General features: G+C 42.4%; 1 protein-coding gene across 6 annotated transcripts in view; it reads left to right on the plus strand.

The window, feature by feature from the left end:
• ccdc102a (coiled-coil domain containing 102A) overlaps window positions 1–21,378 on the plus strand; it is a 118,818-nt gene that overhangs the window by 87,095 nt on the left and 10,345 nt on the right. For 4 of the 6 annotated variants that reach the window (XR_016114418.1, XM_088991790.1, XM_088991794.1 and 1 more), the window contains 2 exons: window positions 5,292–5,462; window positions 11,706–11,809. Coding sequence is in view for 5 of the 6 variants with exons in the window: in XM_088991790.1 (XP_088847916.1) it covers window positions 5,292–5,462; window positions 11,706–11,809 (275 nt within the window). In the remaining variant the exon portion in view is untranslated. Of the gene's footprint in view, window positions 1–5,291; window positions 5,476–11,705; window positions 11,810–13,924; window positions 13,979–21,378 lie in introns of those variants that run through there. The other 2 variants (XM_088991792.1, XM_088991795.1) reach the window with 2 other exon arrangements.

Consider the following 21,378-nt stretch of genomic DNA (forward strand, 5'->3'; position numbering starts at 1 on the left):
TTCCTTTTCGGTATATGTTTCTTTTTGCAGTGGCGAGCAATATGCCCTACATCACCACAACTGTAGCATCGATCACTGGGCGGCATCCGTCTCTTCACCCGATCCTGGTATAACACGTTCTCCATTATGTTACCCATGGTTGATGCCATCACATGTTCCATCGGCGAATTTGCACCATTTCCCCACTTTTTTCTCACCACTTCTTGGGCGTGTATTGCCCACTCCATGAGATCAACCAACCTTCCAGTCCGGTGTTGGACATAATGTTTCCGAATGAAATCTCCAATCTCTGGCGTCAAATTCTGGAGAAATGTTTGCTTGAATTGGTTGACATATATGGAATTCTCATCATCAGATTCAGGAATACAGCAGTGGTTTCGAAAAACATTTTCCAAGCGTGCTCGAAAAATGTTAATATCTTCCCCACGTAACTGTCTACGATTCTGAATCATGCCAAAGTTTGGTGTTTTTTTCCATAATGTTCGGATGTTTTCACAAACCAATCTCCGTTGGGTTGTCACCTCCTCGTACGTCATGTTCATTCCCGTCGATGTTTTCCCAGTAAAGTCACCTTTCACCCGATTCCAATGGTGTCCCAAACATCTCTTGAGAACCTTAAGCGTTTCTTGTCTTGACTGGTAAGAAGCACACAATTCCTCAAAATTCTCAGTCCAACTTTCCGTATTTTCAACAACATTACCTTGTCCTTTGCATGCCTCAGCGACATCACTGTCACACCACGGCCTATAGACCAAGATCGTTTGATCATTGAGGCCAGAAGCATAAGGGTTAGCTACCTGGATAAGTGGGAAAGCTTCACAATCGCTTTCATTATTCATTTTAATTTCATTCAACTCTTCAAGCGGATACAATTGTCCAGAACAATTTGCTTTGCTCCTTGTACGCGAAGACACACAATCACCAGCAATCTGATTTTTAATATCAGGTTGCAATTCTCGTATTCCTCCAGTAGGGGTCATGAGCGCTCCATTCTGCTGGTCTGCCCAACAGACATTTGGAGTCATCACCGGGGGGGCTACCCGCCCCACAGGGGTTGAACAGATTGCGTCCTCCCGTTTCTTCAGCCCTGCGGAGGAGGGATAGAAGGAGGAGGGGGAAGAGAAGGAGGAGGAGTGGTAGGAGGTGTAGGAGGGGGGATGAGGCGCATGCCCGGGGCAGCCCCCCGCCTCTCCCCCTCGTCTCCCATGGGGGAGTTCTGGGGATTGAAACAATGGCTGCTTTTTATTTTCCACGAACTTTTCATTAGGACTTGCAACAGATGAAGCCACAGTCTCATCGTCAGAGCTCACTTTGGAAGACATCGCGACCATTGCTTTCTCCTCTTTCTTCATTCGTTTCGCTTCAAGTTCCTGTTCTCTGATCTTTGCTTGTGCCATCCAAGTCTCACAAGCAAGGATTTCGGCCCGAATCTTCCTAAGAGACTTGTTAACTGCGGATGCCTCCTGTAATTTTAATCCGAACAGTTATGTTCATCCATCCACTTCTTGCAATAAATTTCGCTTCCTGGAAATTTTTTGGACATGAATTTGACGTCCCTATGAATTGGAGTGTTTTTAGAAAATATAGCACCCATTTTCAATTTTCCAACAAACAAATTCCTTCAGTGACTATCACTCAGAAAAGAGGCACACTCCGTGATGTTGATTCAAACCCAAGAACAAAGGGCGTGATTCGCGCCAATTCTCAGTCACGATGCGCGTTCACGCACACACAAGGATTGCACTTACGCACGCACACACACACACACTCTCTGGCACGCACTAACGGCTCAAATGACTTCGCCCCCACCCTTTTTTTCTCTCTGAGACAAAGAACCCTCTCTGTGTCACTATTCTAGCATAGAACAAACCATTTTAAATGCATTAATTTTTCAGATAACCCAGTACTTTTGCAGCTGCTCTTTAAAATAACATATAACGTCTGCATCAGAATTAAAAACCTTTCGGTTTTGTCAACTGACACAGCCCTCACACAAACTGATTTCCAGATTATCACCACCTTGTGATCAATTTCTTTCGCTGGAAAACTTCCGAACCATAAGTCGGCGTGTGGAACAAAACCAGACACTCTAGTCCATAAAAGCACTAGGATGTCGCGTACACAAGTCCTTTGTGCACCACCGGTTCCGTATTCTTATTGGGCTCACCTTAGTCCAAAGAAAACCGCGTTACACCGGCATGTACATGGGTTAAATGAATAAGATACCTATGGCCAGGAGGAGTCTCACAATACATTCAAATAATGGCTGCTAGCTAGCGCGTTACTCACCTAGCGAACTTTTGAAAAAACAGCCGTGTTGTCCTCCAGCCAGAACGTTAGGAGCCCCACCGCCACCGGAAAGGAGTGATATTCTTTCCGTCTCTCGTGCGGACTTCATAAGCAGGCTTCAGCGAAGAGCGAAAAAATCTTCGTTTCTTGCGTAGGTTGGCGCCAGCCAAGGAGCAGGTTCGCCGCGCGTCCCCACGCGTCGTCTCCCGTTGAATTTTAAAACGGGCTGAACCACCGGGAGCTTTTTGAGCTTTTTTCCCCGTCTCTCGTTAACTGGGCCGCCCAGGTGGTAGTCCTCAACCGCTAAGGCTGGCAGACTGGCACAGGTTTCGACGCCAATTAATGTTCGGTTTCAATTCTTCCTTCTTTCCTGGTTCGGTTTTCAAAGAAGTTCAGTGATAAAAATATCAGTAACGACGATAGATGGTGAACAAAAAACTACTTTATTCTCGTGAGACAGAAAAAACACTTCTCGTCTAGGTAAGGGCGAAGACATGAGCACACAGACAACGATAGGAAAACAAAGAGAACGAGCTCCCGCTCTGACAAGTTTTTGAATGTCCACAGCAGCGATCTGTTGTCCAATCAGCTACGGACAACTCAGTGTTGGGAGGGTCTTAGATTGAATTTGGAGCTGTTGCTTCTTTGCAACGACTATTGAACTAATAAGATTGATAATGCTATTAGACTGAAATTAAACGTGCCCTAATCATAATGTGTACTAAGCTAAACATGAAATAACATAATATGTTTACTAATGTGCATAAAACACTCTATCAGCTGTCAACTCGCACGTGACAATAACATCCGATTTACGACCGGTGCGAATTACGACCATGACCGCCAGACCCTTTTTTTAAATGTAAATCTATGACTGGGACCGCAACGGTGGCAGGTGTTGAGATCTACAGCGTGCACTTGGTAGAATAATCGAGATGGCTCTTCTTGTTTATATTGAACAAGTAGGATGTTTATTTGCCGGAGCACAGAGAGCAACCACTACTCTCCGCATTGTACAAGAACTATTATTTTATCGCTGTCAAAACACCATATGTGGCGTTGTTGCTGCGTTGCCAGATGCGCTCAACATTCAGCATGCCTCATTTATTTTAACAGAGAATATTACTGTATTGCACAAAATGAGGATACAAAATAACTTCACAAACGCGTACGACAATTTTGGCCAGCCAAGTGTGTGATGGTGTTGCATTACCTGTCGCAATTGCACCGGCGGGGGGAGGCAGTGTCCGCCGAGGCAGGTGGGCATTTGCGCTCGGGAAGAGGGTCCTATGACGCCGGCCAGAGCGAAAGCCGAGGCGGGTCGGCGCTCGGGCGTGGGAGATCGGCGCGACGAGAACGCCTCTTTGAGACTTTTTTCCTTTGGCCGCCTTTTTTCCTTTTGCCCAAGTCCAAGCATGTGTTTTGGGCGACCTCTTCTAGCTTCTTCGTTAACAGGGTAAGCCATTTTTCAACAGTGCGTAATGTGTGGGAAGCTGTGCCTATTTGCGTCAGCAGAACAACACATTAATAAAAATTGATAATACGAAATATAAAATGATAAAAATGACACTAAACGTTATCAGATTTATAATTGAACTGGAAGCAGTTTGGTATATAATAGTATTGAATAGAAAATGTTCTTTAAAAACAACAGATTGATCGTATAAACCTCGCGTCGGGTCTTAAGTCGGATTGTAAATGCTGTTGAAACATTTGTTTACAACTGCCATCCCATAGTTGACCAGCCGATGTGCTTTATTTTTCTTGACATTCATTTCATTGGTTTGTTGGTTTTGTTTCAGGTCGCCGGTTCGCGTCCCGGTCCGGCCTCCCTGTGTGGAGTTTGTATGTTCTCCCCGGACCCACGTGGGTTTTCTTCGGGTCCTCTGGTTTCCTCCCACACTCCAAAAACATGCATGACAGGCAGATTGACCATTCCAAATTGTCCCGAGGTGTGAGTGTGAGTGACTGTTGTACGTCTTTGTGTGCCCTGCGATTGGCTGGCAACCAATTCAGGGTGTCCCCCACCTCGTACCCGAAGACAGCTGAGATAGGCTCCAGCACCCCCCGCGACCCTAATGAGGAATAAGCGGTACGGAAAATGGATGGATGGGCTTGTTTTCACTTTCGGTACAGGTTTTACTTTCCGCGCTTCGTTCATTCAGTTTCAGTTCATTTCATTTTCACTGAGAAGGCGTTGAGGATGGACATGCTTTATCGCTGTACTTTTAAGCAAGGAAAAGATAAAAAGGACAAAAATCAAAACTGCCATTTTGGACGGAAAGCGGGCAAAGTGCTTTGTATAATTGTATTGCATACCTTTTATTTCATTGATGTAAAGTCCAAATGTTTGTGTAAATAATAGCTATATCCCATACTTGTTTGTAGTTCTATGGTGGTGTCGGTGGTGTGAAATCAGATTAAAGAATTAACCATCAGTACAAAGAACCGGAGTCCTCTGTTTCGAATGGGAGCACACGGATATTACCTCTATACGAGCTGCTGCAAAGGCAGCCACTCTCGCTGCTCCATCTTGAAGTCCTAAAAATAAAATAACACCTCAACCACTTTTCTGAACCTTCTTTGTTGTATGAAGCAAGAAAGGAAAGAGGATCAAAGGTTCCTTTCACCAGTGGATCAGGGACGGCATGCTGAAAATGTGTACACGTCTGTGACAATTTAAGTGTTCAAAGCAAATCCAAAGCAGTAGAGTCCATTGATGAAAAAAACAGACTCACTCACATCTCATGTCCCACGTACATCCGCTTCAATTTCAAGCCGCAACTTTCAGTTCCCCATATACATCAGCGCTCTATGCTGACACTCCTTTCTTTTCGTCGACCCCTCAAGCCATGCATCCATCCAGTTGCAGAGTGTCCAACAGCACTAACCTCTCCGCTGAACCAGGAGGGACTGTGAAAAATGCTGCCCATTACTCGGAAATCCAATATGTTTTGTCATTATCCTCAATTTTGTTTTTTGTGCATTTTTTGTGCATTCAGGACTTGGCTGATCTTCGTCACGTTCACGCAAAGTTGAAGAAGCAGTTCCAGGATAAGACGGTGGAGCTAGCCCATGCAAACAGGAGGGTCGAGAGTCATGAGGCTGAAGTAAAAAAACTGCGACTGCGTGTTGAAGAGTTAAAAAGAGAATTAGGACAGGCCGAAGATGAGGTAAGAACTGAAGGTTGGTGACATTTTGTTTGATCTGCAATATAGCAAAACAGTGACTCGTTATTTTGTGATTCACCAAACTCAACTCAACTGTATTGATAGAGCACTTTGCTGCACACAGTGTTGTACTATTATATACACAAAAATAAAGCAACAAATTAATCACAGAGACAGTACAAATCACCAATGAGTAAAACTAAGACCATGTTTGAGTCATGTTGAGTCAAACATTAAAGAGTATAAGTGAGTTTTGAGGCGGGTTTTAAAAATGGGCAGCTTGCCGAATGTTGAGTGGCACGTCTTTCCAGAGAGAGGGACCAGCAACGAACAAGGCTCGATCCTCTATGGGCGTACGTTTAGATATTGGAATTTCTTATAATGTCTAGTGTGTTGGGTGGGTGGGGCTCATATAAATATTTGAAGACAAATAATAGGATCTTGAAAAGACTCGAATGCATAGGGAGCCAGTCAAGGGATGACAGAGTCGGAGTTATGGGCTCCTCTTTTCCCATTACCAGCCAAGAGGTGAGCAGCAGCATTCTGGGCCATCTTCAGACACATTATGTCGGATTGGCTGAGTCCAAAGTGAAGTGCATTACAGCATTACAGGAATCAAGCTGGGATGTTACAAAGCTACGACTGCCTCGAGGTGCTCATGAGAAAGGATGTTTTATTTTAGCCAGCTCTCTCTCTCTCTCTCTCTCTCTCTCTCTCTCTCTCTCTCTCTCTCTCTCTCTCTCTATATATATATATATATATATATATATATATATATATATATATATATATATATCATCTCATCTCATTTTCCGTACCGCTTATTCCTCATTAGGGTCGCGGAGGGTACTGGAGCCTATCCCAGCCGTCTTCGGGCACTGGGCGGGGGACCACCTGAATTGGTTGCCAGCCAATCGCAGGGCACACAAAGACAAATACGTCACTCTTAGTGTCCTGACATGCATGTTTTTGGAATGTGGAAGGAAACCGGATGATGACCCGGGGATGAAAACCCACACAGACCCGGGGAGAACATGCAAACGCCACACAGGAAGGCCGGAGCGGGACGCGAACCGGCGACCTCTGCACTGTGAAGCCGTCATACTAACTGCGCGACTGCCAGGCCGCCCTATATATATATATATATATATATATATATATATATATATATATATATATATATATATATATATATATATGTATATATATGCGTGTGCGCGTGCATGTGTGTGTGTATATATATATATATATATATATATATATATATATATATATATATATATATATATATATATATATATATATATATATATATATATATATATAGTAACGTCTCGTTATATCGATATCGGTTATATCGATAGTCCCGCTTATTACGAACCTATTTCTATGCACGCACGGAGAAAATTACATGCGCACAGGGTCGGATATATCGATAGTCCCGGTTATATCGATATTTTTCGGACTCCCTAGAATATCGATATAACGAGACTTTCCTGTATATATATATATATATAAAACATCCGAGTTACGCCTGGTTTCCGTTATGACAAACCGGTCGTAAATCAAACGGTCCTAAATTGAAAAGTATTCAAAATGGCCGACACAAGGTTTATACGACAGAATAGTATATGATGTCAATCTGTTGTTTTTAAAGACCGTTTTCGATTGAATACTATTATATACTAACATTTTTACAGTTCATTTATAAATCTTATTCTTTTTAGTGTCATTTTAATCATTTTATATTTCGAATTATCGATCTTTATTACTGTGCCGGCGCACACGCTTTCTGCTGACCCAAATACGAATGGCTTCCCACGCATACACGCTCTTAAAAATCGCTCTGCCTGCTAACGGAGAAGCTACAAGAGGTCGCCCAACACACAAACTCGGACTTCGGCGGCCTCGAATAGGCGGTGGCGGCGTGGGCCGACGCGGCGTTCTCGTCTCGCCGACCCAGAGCGCGGATGGCCGACCCGCCCCTTCGCCCCGCAGCAGAACGGACTGTCATCGCGTCTGCGACGAACCGTCATCGCGTCAGTGGCATCGCGTCGGTGTCATCGTGGTGCGTTGTCGACGATTAAATGCCGCTGACGCGATGCCGATGATTTTATATTTCGTATTATTGATGTTTATGACTGTGTCGTTCTGCTGACTGAAATACGCATGGCTTCCCATGCATACACGCTCTTGAAAAATCGTTCTCTCTGCTAACGGAGAAGCTACAAGAGGTCGCCCAACACACACGCTTGGACTTCGGCGGAATCCGAAGGAAAAAAGCCTAGAATAGGCCGTGGCGGCGTGGGCAGACGCGGCATTCGCGTCGCGCCCACCCGAAGTGCCGACGGCCGACCCGCACCGGAGCAGAACGAACTGTCATCGCGTCGGCGACGAGATGTCAGGGCGTTGGTGGCATTGCGTTGGTGGCATTGCATTGGTGGCATTGCGTTGGTGGCATTGCATTGGTGGCATTGCGTTGGTGGCATTGCGTCGGCGGCATCGTGCCGCGTTCTCGCCGACGCGATGCAGCAGACGCAATGACAGTTCGTTCTGCTCCGGGGCGAGGGGGCGGTCCCGCACACCCAACCACCGACGCCCATCCTCGGCTTTCGCCTTTGCCGGTGGACACCCCCCCCCCCCCTCCTGTGCCATTACCCGGTCACTTGCTGTGCGATAGTGAGATACTGGCTGGCCAAAATTGCGCTGTGAGGACGTTGCGGTGCCTGGCGTAGAAAAAAAGGGTCTGGCAGAATATGTTGTTTTAAAACAACATTTTCTATTGAATACTATTATATACCAAAATGTTGACAGTTCATTTATAAATCTTGTGACTTTTAGTGTCATTTTGTTGTGCAGTGAGACAGCAAGCAGATGGAAAGATGATAAAAGTTGACTCAGCCTGATCCAGGAAGGATATTTTGAGTTTTCGTTATTTGAAGTCGTGGTGGATATCAGTTTTCGGCAGACCACAGGTAACACTGCTCTCCAGGCTGTCCTTTCCCCCTCTTCTTCCTCTTCGAAGTGACTTCCTCAGTCTAGTTTTAAAGGTGGTTCACCTGAGCTTCTGGCCAATAAGGTCCCTACGGCAATTGGCCATTCCCAGGTAGTTGCAATCACCTTCTCAGAGACAATTAGTGTTTGCCCGACTCTACAGTTTTGGATGGGGAGAAATGCGCACCTTTGTCCCATCCAAAATCCAGAAAAAACGAAATTATTTAACATTTCTTTTGTAATTATGACATCATTTACACCCTCTCCTCAGAGTTCAAACATTCTTGTCAAATAATCAGCAATAACATTTTTCTTTTGTTTGTCAGGGCAGAGAATCTCATATGTGGCCTATTCTCCTACTCACTGTATGGGCCCCGCCACTTTGCCAGTATCTTACTTGGTCCTGTATGTAACAATATTAACACCTTCTGTCCAGGGTGCCAATCTCTCCCTGATAAATTATTGCTGTTGTTCTCGCTGGAGATCCTCTTCCAGCTTCTGATATTCTGCATCATCCGTTTTTTTCTGGAATTCTGGGTTCAGAAACCATGGGAATTGCAGCTTGACTTGGGCGAGGACACGGTGGAGGTTGGGCATATGGTAGGTAACTCAACATGGGAGTTTCTTGTGCCGGAGGAAGGTTTGTGGGCCTGGATGTTCGAGGGTCAGTGTTTTGGGGCTGTGTTTTAGAGGAGGATAATGTCGATCGATTATCAAATGTCCATTCTTGCTTGTTGTGGTCCATCCGATCTCTTAATTGGTTTATCTGTTCAATCAACATCCCCTCTCGATGTTGAGAATATTGCACGAAATTGCAATTTTTTTCACCAATTCCTCAGTTGAGCTCTGCTTGTACTCACTGTCTGAGTTTGAGGCTTCACCACTGGTTCCATCTCACTCTGCTCAGTTCCATCCTTGGCTTGGCAACTGTCAGAGACGCCTCATGGAAAAGAAGAACGGCATCTTCTTGGGCAACTTAAGCTCCTGGTTTCCTTGATCCCCTTCGGAACTCTTCAGTCCAATTTGGTTGGCCCGTGCTGCACAACTTCTTCTTCCTCGTCCCACCTTCTTCATCTCAGCTTCCTCTTATCTTTCTCCACTTCAGCAAGGCGTAACGATCCCACCTTCTTCAAGCAGGGTGAAACGATCCCACCGCAATTGTTGTGCGGCGAGACAGCAAGCAGGTGGAAAGATGATAAAAGTTCACTCAGCCAGATCCAGGAAGGATATATTGAGTGTTCTTTATTTGAGGTCGTGGTGGATATCAGTTTTCGGCAGACCACACGTAACACTGCTCTCCAGGCTGTCCTTTCTCCCTCTTCTTCCTCAGTCTTGTTTTAAAGGCGGTTCACCTGAGCTTCTGGCCAATCAGGTCCCAGCGACTATTGGCCATTCCCAGGTGGTTGCAATCACCACTCTACTGTTTTGGATGGGGAGAAATGTGCACCTTTCTCCCATCCAAAATCCAGAAAACAAGAAATTATTTAACATTTCTTTTGGCATCATGACACATTTTAATCATATTATATTTTGTATTATTGATCTTTATTACTGTGTCGACGCACACGCTTTATGTTGACCCAATTCCGCACGGCTTCCCACGCATGCGAGATATCAAAAAAAACAGCTGTCCAAATATCACTCTCCCTGCAAACGGAGAAGCCAGAAGAGGTCACCTGTCGTGGCGATCCCACCCGCTCCGCCTCGGCGTCGGAGGATACCCCCCCAATTGCTATGCTGTCAGGCTGGAGAAAATTGTCGTACGCGTTTGTTACGAAACAATGCTGCTCCGGCAAATAAACATCCTACTTGCTCGATATTGTCACGTTCAGTTTGACAGCGGGGGCGGGGCAACGCTTCCTTCTTTGGGACAGCGGGTACGAAAACGGGACGCTGTCAAATTGTCTACTTGATATCTAATTTAAAACAGATTCTTTTCTAACAGACAGTGTATTTTAGGTGTTCAATTACCTGACATGTTTCGGCGTATACTTCCGCCTTCGTCAGAGTGTCACGGATGTTGTTGTGACGCGCCTTTTTCTGCTGATGTTACTATACTACTCATAGTATATATATATATATATATATATATATATATATATATATATATATATATATATATATATATATATATATATATATATATATATATATACAGTGAGACCTCAACTTTCAAACACCTCAACTTACAAACTTTTTGTCTTACAAACGTCAAATTTATGAAAATTAAACCTTATAATAAGCACTATTTTCATAATACACACCCACCACGGCTGGCGGAGTGATCTTCGGCGGAAGCATGCGACCAAACAGCACCAGAGGTTAAGTTACCAACAGTCCTTATGGAAGGTGACTCTCCTTCCATAAGCCATCAACGACCATCAAAAAGGTAAATAAAACGTTATTTTACAGCACAGTTTATTTCTTTAATTACAGTCGTCATGTAATGCGCCTCTCTTTCCAAACAGCAATTCCCTTCGACCTCCAACGCCATTCCATCAAGCCGTAAATGACCATCACAAATGTAAATAAAGTGACTTTATGATACAATGCAGTGTATTTCTTTCATTACAATACAATAGCACATTTATTATACATAGAATAAGGTATGTTGTGTGTACTTCTAAGGCTTATTTAGTTGAAAAGTATATTTTATGGAAACCCGGGAACGGATTATTCCCATTTTAATGGTTTCCTATGGGATTTTTTTTTGAGATACACACTTTTCGCCTTTCACACTCTGTCTGGGAACCAATTAAGTTCGTAAGTTGAGGTCTCACTGTGTATCTATCTATCTATCTATCTATCTATCTATCTATCTATCTATCTATCTATCTATCTATCTATCTATCTATCTATCTATCTATCTATATATATATATATAGTAAAGTCTCATATATATATATATATATATATATATATATATATATATATATATATATATATATATATATATATATATATATATATATATATATAAAGTCTCAAAGTCTCGTTATATCGATATTGGATATATCGATAGTCCCGGTTATATCGATACTATTTCTATGCACGCACGGAGAAAATTACATGCAAACGGGGTCGGATATATCGATAGTCCCGGTTATATCGATATTTTTTCGGACTCCCTTGAATATCGATATAACGAGACTTTACTGTATATATATATATATATATATATATATATATATATATATATATATATATATATATATATATATATATTCTCAAGATTTAATGTGTATTTGTTAGCTGGATGAGTCCAATAACCAGACGAGGAAACTCCAGAGGTCTTTGGATGAACACGTCGAGCAGACCGAGAACCTGCAAGTACAATTGGAACATTTACAGTCCAGGTAAGATTTACACACACACACACACACACACACACACACACACACACACACACACACACACACACACACACACACACACACACACACACACACACACACACACACACACACACACACATTCCTGTTTTAATGGGTTTGTGAGGTCTGGAACACTCCAGATAAGGAGTGAGGACCAACGTTGCTGAAGTTTAGAGAAGAACTAGTATTACATTTGAACACTAAATGTCAGCCCATTTCCCACTTCAACTTCTTTAACAACAAAGACATAAAAAGTGGACTTGAAACTGAAATAACAACAGGATTGAGGTTTCTGAATGGATACATTCAAAGTCCTCACCCCTGTAGTGAATTTGGTTGTAATATCGTTTTACTTTTTGTGGTATGAACTTTTTCCTCTCATTGACCACGCACACACACACATAAACACACACAATGAGTAAAAAGTGTGTGTATCCAAGTGAAATGAAAATACACACCAAAAAATCGTTTTAGGTGAATTTGAGAGAACCTCTCTGAAACTTTAACAGATGCATATATAGACCCTCTAGAAGCTTTTAGAATGAACAACTTGTGAGGACCGGCCAAAAGGTCCTCACTTGTCAAAAATGTCCTCACTACTTTTGGTATAAAATGTTAGTGGTCCTCACAAGACTAGTCATACAAGCACACACACACACACAGCTAGAATGAGTGCCTCATTGGAACACAGGCTCTACAAAGTTGGGTTCAGACAAATCTAATTCACATGAAACAAACAAGTTTTTCAAGTTTAAAGTAGTATGATGACACAACGACTGGAGTCAATTATACTCCATGTTTCTGCCTTCTAACTTCTATCTTTGTCAAAGAAAGCTGTCAACTCAAAAGTCGCATATGCTGATAAAAAGTAATGACCTGTTGAAAACATGAAGTGGTATCTGTCACTCCCTTCTTGGTCTCCAAAACGTTTAGTCAGGATTTTATTTTATTTGCTAGCTTTTAGGTGCATTTGTACTGCTGATTGAGGCCTACTAGTACTACCACTGTGATGTTGCTAGTCTTTTTTTGAGAATTTGTTTAGTCTCCCCTCTGTACTGCTCTTTACAATTTTCATTTTTACAATGTATTGAATAAACTACATTACTTTGTTTTTCATTTGTGGGCCTCAATCGGCAGTTTCTTGGCAGGGACCTTGGCGAACCAGAGTCCACAGCACCTGCACCACCAGCTTGTGCTCCGGACCCGCCAGAACCACTTGTGGTTTTGAGACGTTCAGGACGTAAAACACAACGCCCTTCACGTTACAAAGATTGAATGTGATGTTGTCATTGAAAATGTTCAGATTGAGTTTATTGTTTAGAAATTGTTATGCAGTCATGTGAATATATTATTCTAAGTTAATGTTAATGTCTATTGAAATTACAGTTAAGACATTGTTGAAATTACCTTTAAGCTTAGGGGGTAATGTGGTGTATTAGACGGTCAATATACTTTATACATTACCAAGGATAACGCGTGTGTCTGCTTCGTCACACAAAACACCACAAAAGCCAATGAGAAAAAGTCAAAACTTTCCACTCCACTTTTTAGCTGAAGTCGGAAATTCTACGCCATGTCCTCCACACTTAACTCACCGTTCGCCTGGACAACGAGACTTTCTCAAATGCTTTTTTTTCCTCCGGACAGATTAGCGCAGCAGAGTCCACCAATCACTGTTTCACAAACTCCCCCTTGGAAAATGGCTTGCAGTTTTTAGCGATTTTATGAGATATCACAAAGCTGGTCTTGGTTGCTGCATCCCGTTCTGTGTGTAGTTTTGTTAAATAGCTGTGTTGTTGTAACTGTCCTCAGGCCTAGGGGATACCTGGGTCGGTCCAAAACCGTCACAGGCAGGTATCACTGTGAACGACGAAGGGATGGCACGACACAAATGTGTGTTACTCAGCTTTACACAGCGACAGCGATTTATTCAGAGTGGGCCCGCAGGCCGTAAAATGCCTGAGTCTGATCTAGAACTCCTTCATACAGCAAAGACCGTGCACAACAAAGAGCTTAACATATAACGACTCTCTGTGTCTTTTGTGTTGTGTCACATTATTTGTTATTTAGTTTTTTTGTTGTTGTTTTGACTTCAAGATGGTGCCGCAAGACTGGCCGCCTTTACAGCAGGTCCTGCTCATTTGCACTATGGTTTGTGCCTTTGCATCTGTAGCATCCATGTTGGTGTGATGGTGCGCCTCCTCCCCGTTGGTTCTCTTTCCACTTCTTCCTTTCCTTTCCTCTTACTGTCATCACTTTGCTGCTGTAAAACGCAAATCTCTCCACTGCGAGACGAATAAAGGCTAAGCCATCATCCATATACCACACTGCGAAAAATGGGGAGAAGCTCTATAGAGTTAAGATCAGACGATAATCAAATTCATGTGAAACACATTTTTCAGTTTAAAAAAATATGCGGACATGACAACTGAAATCATGGCGAGTCTATGTTTGTTTTTCCGTGACCATCATATACAGCATAAGTCGGCTCATTACGGTACTTAACACTGTACAGCGCTGATAACTAACAATATCAGGACAACAGACGCCACAGAGTTCAAATATCAAAACAAACCCAAAGCATACTCTTTCAGACTAAAACAATCTATTGATTGAAAAATGTGGAGTTCCTGACTTTGGATTTCTGTTGATGTCAAATCATCCTCTAAAACACACTTGTGTAAGAAACTGTTGATTAAAAATTATCTGTCACTCACCCATAAAATATAATATTTTACTGATTAGACGGTAGTTGATATTCAGGCATTATTTGCCAGTGCTCCCGATAATCTCCATGGTCATTTCATTCTGATAGGTCCCTGCTCTCAGGTTGGGGGCAGCAGAGGAATAATCCCTGCGGCTCCACTGATAGCTTCTACTGTCCTGACTGACGACTGGCCTGATTGCCCAATTTGCCCTGGTATCAACTCATCAGCATGACTATTCCTATGTTGCCTAAGCAGTCTACTGTACGAACGATCCAAATTGAAACTCACCCCTCCATTACGGTTAAAGGAAGGATTTTGCTGTTTTATGAAAATAGCTTCTTTTACTCCCCTTTCAAACCATCTATTTTCTTTCGCTAATATTTTAACCTCATTGTCGTCAAATGAGTGGTTGCTAGCTTTTAGGTGCATATGTACTGCCAATTGAGGCCCACTAGTATTATCCCTGCGATGTTGATAAAGTCTTTTTTTGAGAATTTTTTTAGTCTCCCCAATGTATTGCTCTTTCCAATTTTCATTCTTACAATATATTGAATAGACTACATTACTTTGTTTTTCATTTGGCAGCCTATCTTTTGGATGTACTAATTGTTGCCTTAAAGTGTTTATCGGTTTGAAATAAGTAGGAATTTTGTGTTGCCAAAGGACTTTTTCAGAGACTCCTGCAATGTAAGGTACTGGTACTCCTCTCCTTTTTGGTTCTTCAGATATTTTTTTTTTCATTCCCTATTCTTTCCTTCTGACATTTATTAAACGACCACTGAGGGTACCCACAGTTTGTGAGTGCTCTCCTAATATGTTTTGACTCCTTTTCTCTACCTTTGCCTCTTGTTGGTATTAGTTCAGCCCTATGCTGGAGGGTTCTGATAACTCCTAGTTTGTGTTGTAGAGGGTGGTTAGAATCGAAAAGTAAGTATTGGTCAGTGTGCGTAGCCTTCCTAAAGACTTCTGTTTTAGCGTTCTGTCCTCTTTTATAATAACTTTACAAACCAAAAAGGCGATTTGGTTCTCTTAAATGTCCTGGCAAGTAAATTTAATGTTGATGGCTACCGAGTTGAGGTGATCTGTGAAGGATCGAATTTCTTGTTCTTTAATTATGACGAAAGTGTCGTCCACATAGCTAAGCCAGTGCCTAGGTTTTGTCCCCGGGAAGGATGTGCATTATGCACAAGTCACCCAACCATTATTGACACTCATATACCAATACGAAATGTATTCAGTGGACTGCAGAAGGCAACGAAACCTTTACAGAATTGAAACATTTGATAGCTAATATGAGTGTTTTGGCATAGAGGTCCTTATAATATCTTTCAAAGCAACTTTGGATGTCCTTGAAGTCAAATTTCATTTGTCCGGTATATGGGTACTTGATTTTATGAACCACCCTCTCTACTTGTTGCTTCCTTAATTTATATGTCAGATTCTTCATTGCTTTACTGCCCGCCTCATATTAATTCTGCTTTAAGAAAATAGTTTTTTTTTTCTGAATATCTATGTCATGGATATCTTGTATCTGATTTTAACTGTTGTAATTTCTTGGGCCACGGTCGTTTGGGGATTTTTTTGTGCTGACTCTCTAGTTGCTGTAATGATTTTTCGAGTTTTTCCAGTTTTTCCTCTGTTTTTCTTTTGTAAAGCCAATTTTGCGATTATTTTCCCTCTTAAGACCGCCTTACCTGCATCCCATACCATGTTTGGAGGCACCGTTCCGTTCTCATTTTCTAATAGAAACTGTGAGATTTCATCTTTTATTTCTTCCTTCATCTTCCCCTTTAATGCACTTAAGTTAAGTCTCCAGGCGTAAGGCCCTTTATCATATTTTATTTGTATGTCCAAATAGACTGGGCTGTGATCCGATAGGTCCATTATTCCAATTTTACACGTCCTTATAAGGCTGATGTCTTTATTATATATGTAAAAATAATCAATCCTTGAGTAACTATTATGTGGTCCCGAGTAAAAAGTATAGTCTCTAGTACTTGGGGTAAGCTCTCTCCATACATCACATATGGCCTTCTCCTTTATCATCTTTCCCACTTTATCCGCCATCGGGTTATTGTGCTGTTGTGTTGTTTTTGATGCATCCATTTTAAGATTCAATCTCATGTTAAAGTCCCCACCACATATGACCAATCCTTGGGCCTTCATATCCTGGGCCTGGGTAATCATCAGGTCGAAGATATGTCGGTAAAAATTCCATGATGCCCCAGGTGGTGCATAAACATTGATAAGAGTCACCATGGAGCCCTCCATTTTACCCACCACCATATTATACCTCCCTTCCTTGTCTTTAATTTCTGTCTGCAACTCAAATATTACTTTTGTAGAAATAATGGTAGATACTCCTCTCCTGTTTGAATCCCTGTCTTTTGAGTTTCACATGTTCCAAATGAATTAAGTGGGTTTTTGTAAAAGCATTATGTCTGCTTTTTTTTGCCATTTTTTCCCAGAATTTTGCTTCTCTTGATTGGGTTTAGGATACCTTTAACGTTATATGAAGCGAACATAAGTGGGGTTTTGTAACTCTCCATCACCTAATAGGAAACACCTATTGCTGAAGCAACCCCTTTTCCACTCTAACTTTAGTGTGTTAGCAAGAAAAACTACAATAATAAAACAAAATCTACAAAAAAACAAACTTAACAGATTCAGCAGATACCTCCAAATGAGGAATCTGCTTTGGGGATTCATATAAGACCCCAGTAGAGCTAGGATCTTCTGCTGGCTCGGAGGGAAAGGCTCCACGAACATTGACGCCCTTCCAAATACATTTGTGTCCAAGAGTCCAAGCATCCTCGATCTACATAATACATCCATGTGTCCATAAGTGTATGCACGAAACAGGCATACATACTCGTTGACTCATATGTTTTAAATTGTCACAGCCAATGAAACTCCCTCATGGACAATGAAACTCCCTCGGAAGCCCCGCAGCAATGGCTAGCAATGCTGATAATGCGCTAATGTTGATGAATGCATTAATGTTATGGAAAATCCATGATCTATTGCAGCTGCAATCAAACAAAAAATAACACTGTAATCGTCCTAAAGGGAACATTAGGCCCTCGTGCGTAATCCGAGTCTGACAACCGACTAATCAGCGGTTTGCCCGGCGCCCGGAAACCGACTCATAGTCCATACAGGCCTTATAGAGTTTAACGTAGTAAGTCTACGCCCGCAGAGCTTGGCTAGAATTGGTCTACCTTACCACATTTACCTGCCCACAAGCTCACCGATGCGCAGATCAACCGTAATTAGAATTCCTTTGGCCGAAAAAAATCTTCTCAATCCATTCATTCAACATAGCTGCAGGCTAGCGGCACCACTCACCCGTGAAGGCAATCCTGAGCGACAGACACCAAGAAGGGAGGGCGGCCCCTGTCGAACACACTCGAAGGAAAAAAGGGCTCCCCCCCTCTCGATGTCATCTGCTCGGATCCGGGTTCTCTCGGCACCAATAATATTGGGTCTATCGTGATCGTTCGTTCCTGATTCATAGCCTTTCAGGGTGTTGATGGCAGAGGATGGTTAAATCAGCAGGAAGCCAGGTGTTGGACAGAATAAATTACTTGTAGACAGCAGGGGCATCGCGGGGTGTCGGCCGAGGAGGAGGAAGAGAGAGAGAGAGAGAGAGAGAGAGAGAGAGAGAGAGAGAGAGAGAGAGAGAGAGAGAGAGAGAGAGAGAGAGAGAGAGAGAGAGAGAGAGAGAGAGAGAGAGAGAGAGAGAGACGCGGACTGAGAGAGCATTTATATGACGGACAGTGTGCGACGCAATAGGATGTGACGTAATGGGGTGTGACATCATGTAAAGGCAGGCAGGATGACGTATCAGGAAGTCCAAACCAAAATGAAATGATGCAAAAAGATGTTTAAAGATGTTTGTATAGCGAATTACCCCAACAGTATGTACTGATGTTTAAATGTGCAACAGGGGGGAATGGAGAACGTTTTTTTACACATCCGTAAACATCCTATGTTATTTCATGTCTAGTTTAGTCTATATGGATGTATGGAGTATATTTGATAACTTTGTGTATCTGTAGGGTGTACTGTAACATTTTATTTTCAGTCTAATATCTCTAACTTTTGGAGAAAGTCTATCATTTCTTTCTTGTATCTATTGGAAGGGTCCCTTTTTAATTGCTCATAAGTGTTAGAATCACTGATTAACCTATTTGTTTTGTCTTCATTATCCTATGTGGTGAGAAGCACTGTACACCTACTCTTGTCTGCTGGCAAAATAGTAATATTTGTTCTCTCTTCTGATGTTATGTTGGACGGAGGTGGTTTGGCACTACTGAGAAGGGCTGATTTTTTGCGTAGATCATCTGCCTCTTTTTAATGCCCGATTCAGTAGGTGTGATGTTGACTATTGTAGGTATTGTTTTAGGAGTCAGTGAGAAATTTAAACATTTGGTTAGTACAGCATTTTTGTGTCTCTGACAGATCTCTGTCTGACAAATTTTTGATCCAATTCTCCCTTGAAATCTGCTCATTCCTAATTTTTCTTGTGTTTACCAATAGCTGTGAATTTTTCTGTAAGAGTAATTTTTGAAATGTACCCTTTTGTCTCCCTTTGGTTTTGCTGTGGTGCCTCATATATCCGGATTGAATCCGGATATATGAGGCATGCCTACTAAAGGACTACCACAAAGGAACATTAATATAAACAGTGTAAGTACACCGACTTCATATAAATGTAGTCGTCATGACTAACTAATCTCTATTAGCTGCAATCTAATCATACAAATACTGCAGCGTAATAAACATTTGCCACCAAAATCAAGTTACACAGACTGTGCTGTGGTTGACATTTTCAAATTGTTTTTTTTTTCCAATATATTGCCTGGAGCACAACATGTGCACATCATTTTTACTGTTATCTAATAAGTGCGGAAACGATTTACCTAAGTAGCTATCCAACTGTCTAATTGAATAACATTACTCTTGGTGTCTGTGTAAGCTCTCAGTCGTACAGGAGTGGTCCATCGATGAGAAGGTTTCTTCAGCCGTCATCTGTACAAAAGTGAAGGTTTCGGACGTTTCGCCTCCTATCCAAGAGGCTTCGTCAGCGAACTGACCCACTCTTGGTGGGCACTGTTTAACAACTTATAGAGACTAAAGATAAAGGAAAAGTCATTGCATACCAGGCAGTCAATAAGATGTGGTCGAGTTTGTTTAAGCGAGTTTAATAAATATCTGACTGTAGGCTGATTCAAATGTTGGATTGTGTGTGAGTCCTAACTCATGAAACTTATCAGGACCTGGGTGTGGAAATTGTGTGAGTCTGTCCGAAAAAGATGACATTTGAGGATTTGCGCATTGATGTCACTAACGTGTGTGAAAACTATGTTAAAGAACTTAAGTTTGCCATTATGTCCACAAAGTTGAGGTGATCTGTTGGGCATATTGAACATAATGTGATTGCTTTCAGAAATGTGAGTTGTAAGTAAGCAGCGGTGGGGAGAGTTAAAAATGTGAACTTGAGAATTCCAGCACAATGAAAAGGTAGAAAAGGTAGAATGTTGTGTCTAATTTATAAGAAGTATTTTGCTTACCACAGAAGCTAAGATCTAAGCCCCTAAATATTGCACAGCTGACCAACCAAAGAAACACAGGTTTTGCTGGACCTCTCATTTCTCATGTATTTTTTAAATTCAGCACATGGTGAGAAAATGTCATTGCTCCCCTTTGATGTCTTTCGGCTGGCACCCATATTTTCTTTAATGAGGCATTTAAGCAACATCTTTCATGACTTCTTGGAACACCAATATTGATTAAATTCTGTTTATGAGCTGTACTTTTCTTGGCAGATGTGGCTAATGCAGCGTGTTGTAAAAAAAAAATGGCCAATGTGAACACATTTAAAATGGACGTACACAACAAAGCCCAGCTGGAGATCGGGTCAGTGAATAGCGAAAATCGTACATATAATTGATGGTCTGTTTGTGACCAACAGGTGGCACTGTCGGGCTCTTTCTGCAGTGACAACTTCAAAACTGTTTATCCATCCATCCCCCCATCCATTGTCTGCCATTTATCTGAGGTGAGGTCGCGGGGCAGCAGCTTCACTCGAAAAGACCAGACTTCCCTCTCCTGCCAATTATTCCAGCTCTTCCTAGCGGATCTCGAGGCGTTCCCAGGCCAGCTAGGTGACATAGTCTCTCCAGCGTGTCCCGAGTCATCCCCAGGGTCTTCTGCCAGTGGGGAATGCCCGGAACACCGCACCAGGAAGGAGTCCAGGAGGCATCCTAGTCAGATGCCTGAGCCACCTCATCTGCTCCTCTCTATGTGGAGGAGAAGATGAGGTGTGATGTGGAGGCTCGACTCTTAGCCCTTCTCGGATGATAGAGCTTCTCACCTTTTCGAAGGGGGAGCCTGGACGCCCTACGGAGAAAACTCATTTCTGCCGCTTGTATCTGGGATCTCGTTCTCGGTCATGACCCATGGCGACCCATAGAGACATAGATCAACCGGTAAATTGAGAGCTTTGCCTTTTGGCTCAGCTTCTTCATCACCACGACAGATCGGTACAAAGTCTGCATCAGAGCTGATGCCGCACTGATCCGCCTGTCGATCCTTTGCTCCCTCCTACTCTCATTCGTGAACAAGACTCCCAGAGACTCTTTCAAAATAAAATGCTGATATAAACAGCGATCTGCCATTAGGATACATAGGACACAGCAGCAATGCTGACTTCATGACTCAACCATGGGGTGTTCTTCTCGAATTTCGCAAAGGACCGTTGCAATGGCTAGCTAAATTGCAAATGCTTCTGATGATAACATTAGCTCTGGCTGCACTCACGACTGGGTGCTTTGCATT

This window comes from Hippocampus bargibanti, linkage group LG03, assembly GCF_051943395.1.
Source record: "Hippocampus bargibanti isolate YZ-2025 linkage group LG03, ASM5194339v1, whole genome shotgun sequence".
NCBI lineage: Eukaryota > Metazoa > Chordata > Actinopteri > Syngnathiformes > Syngnathidae > Hippocampus > Hippocampus bargibanti.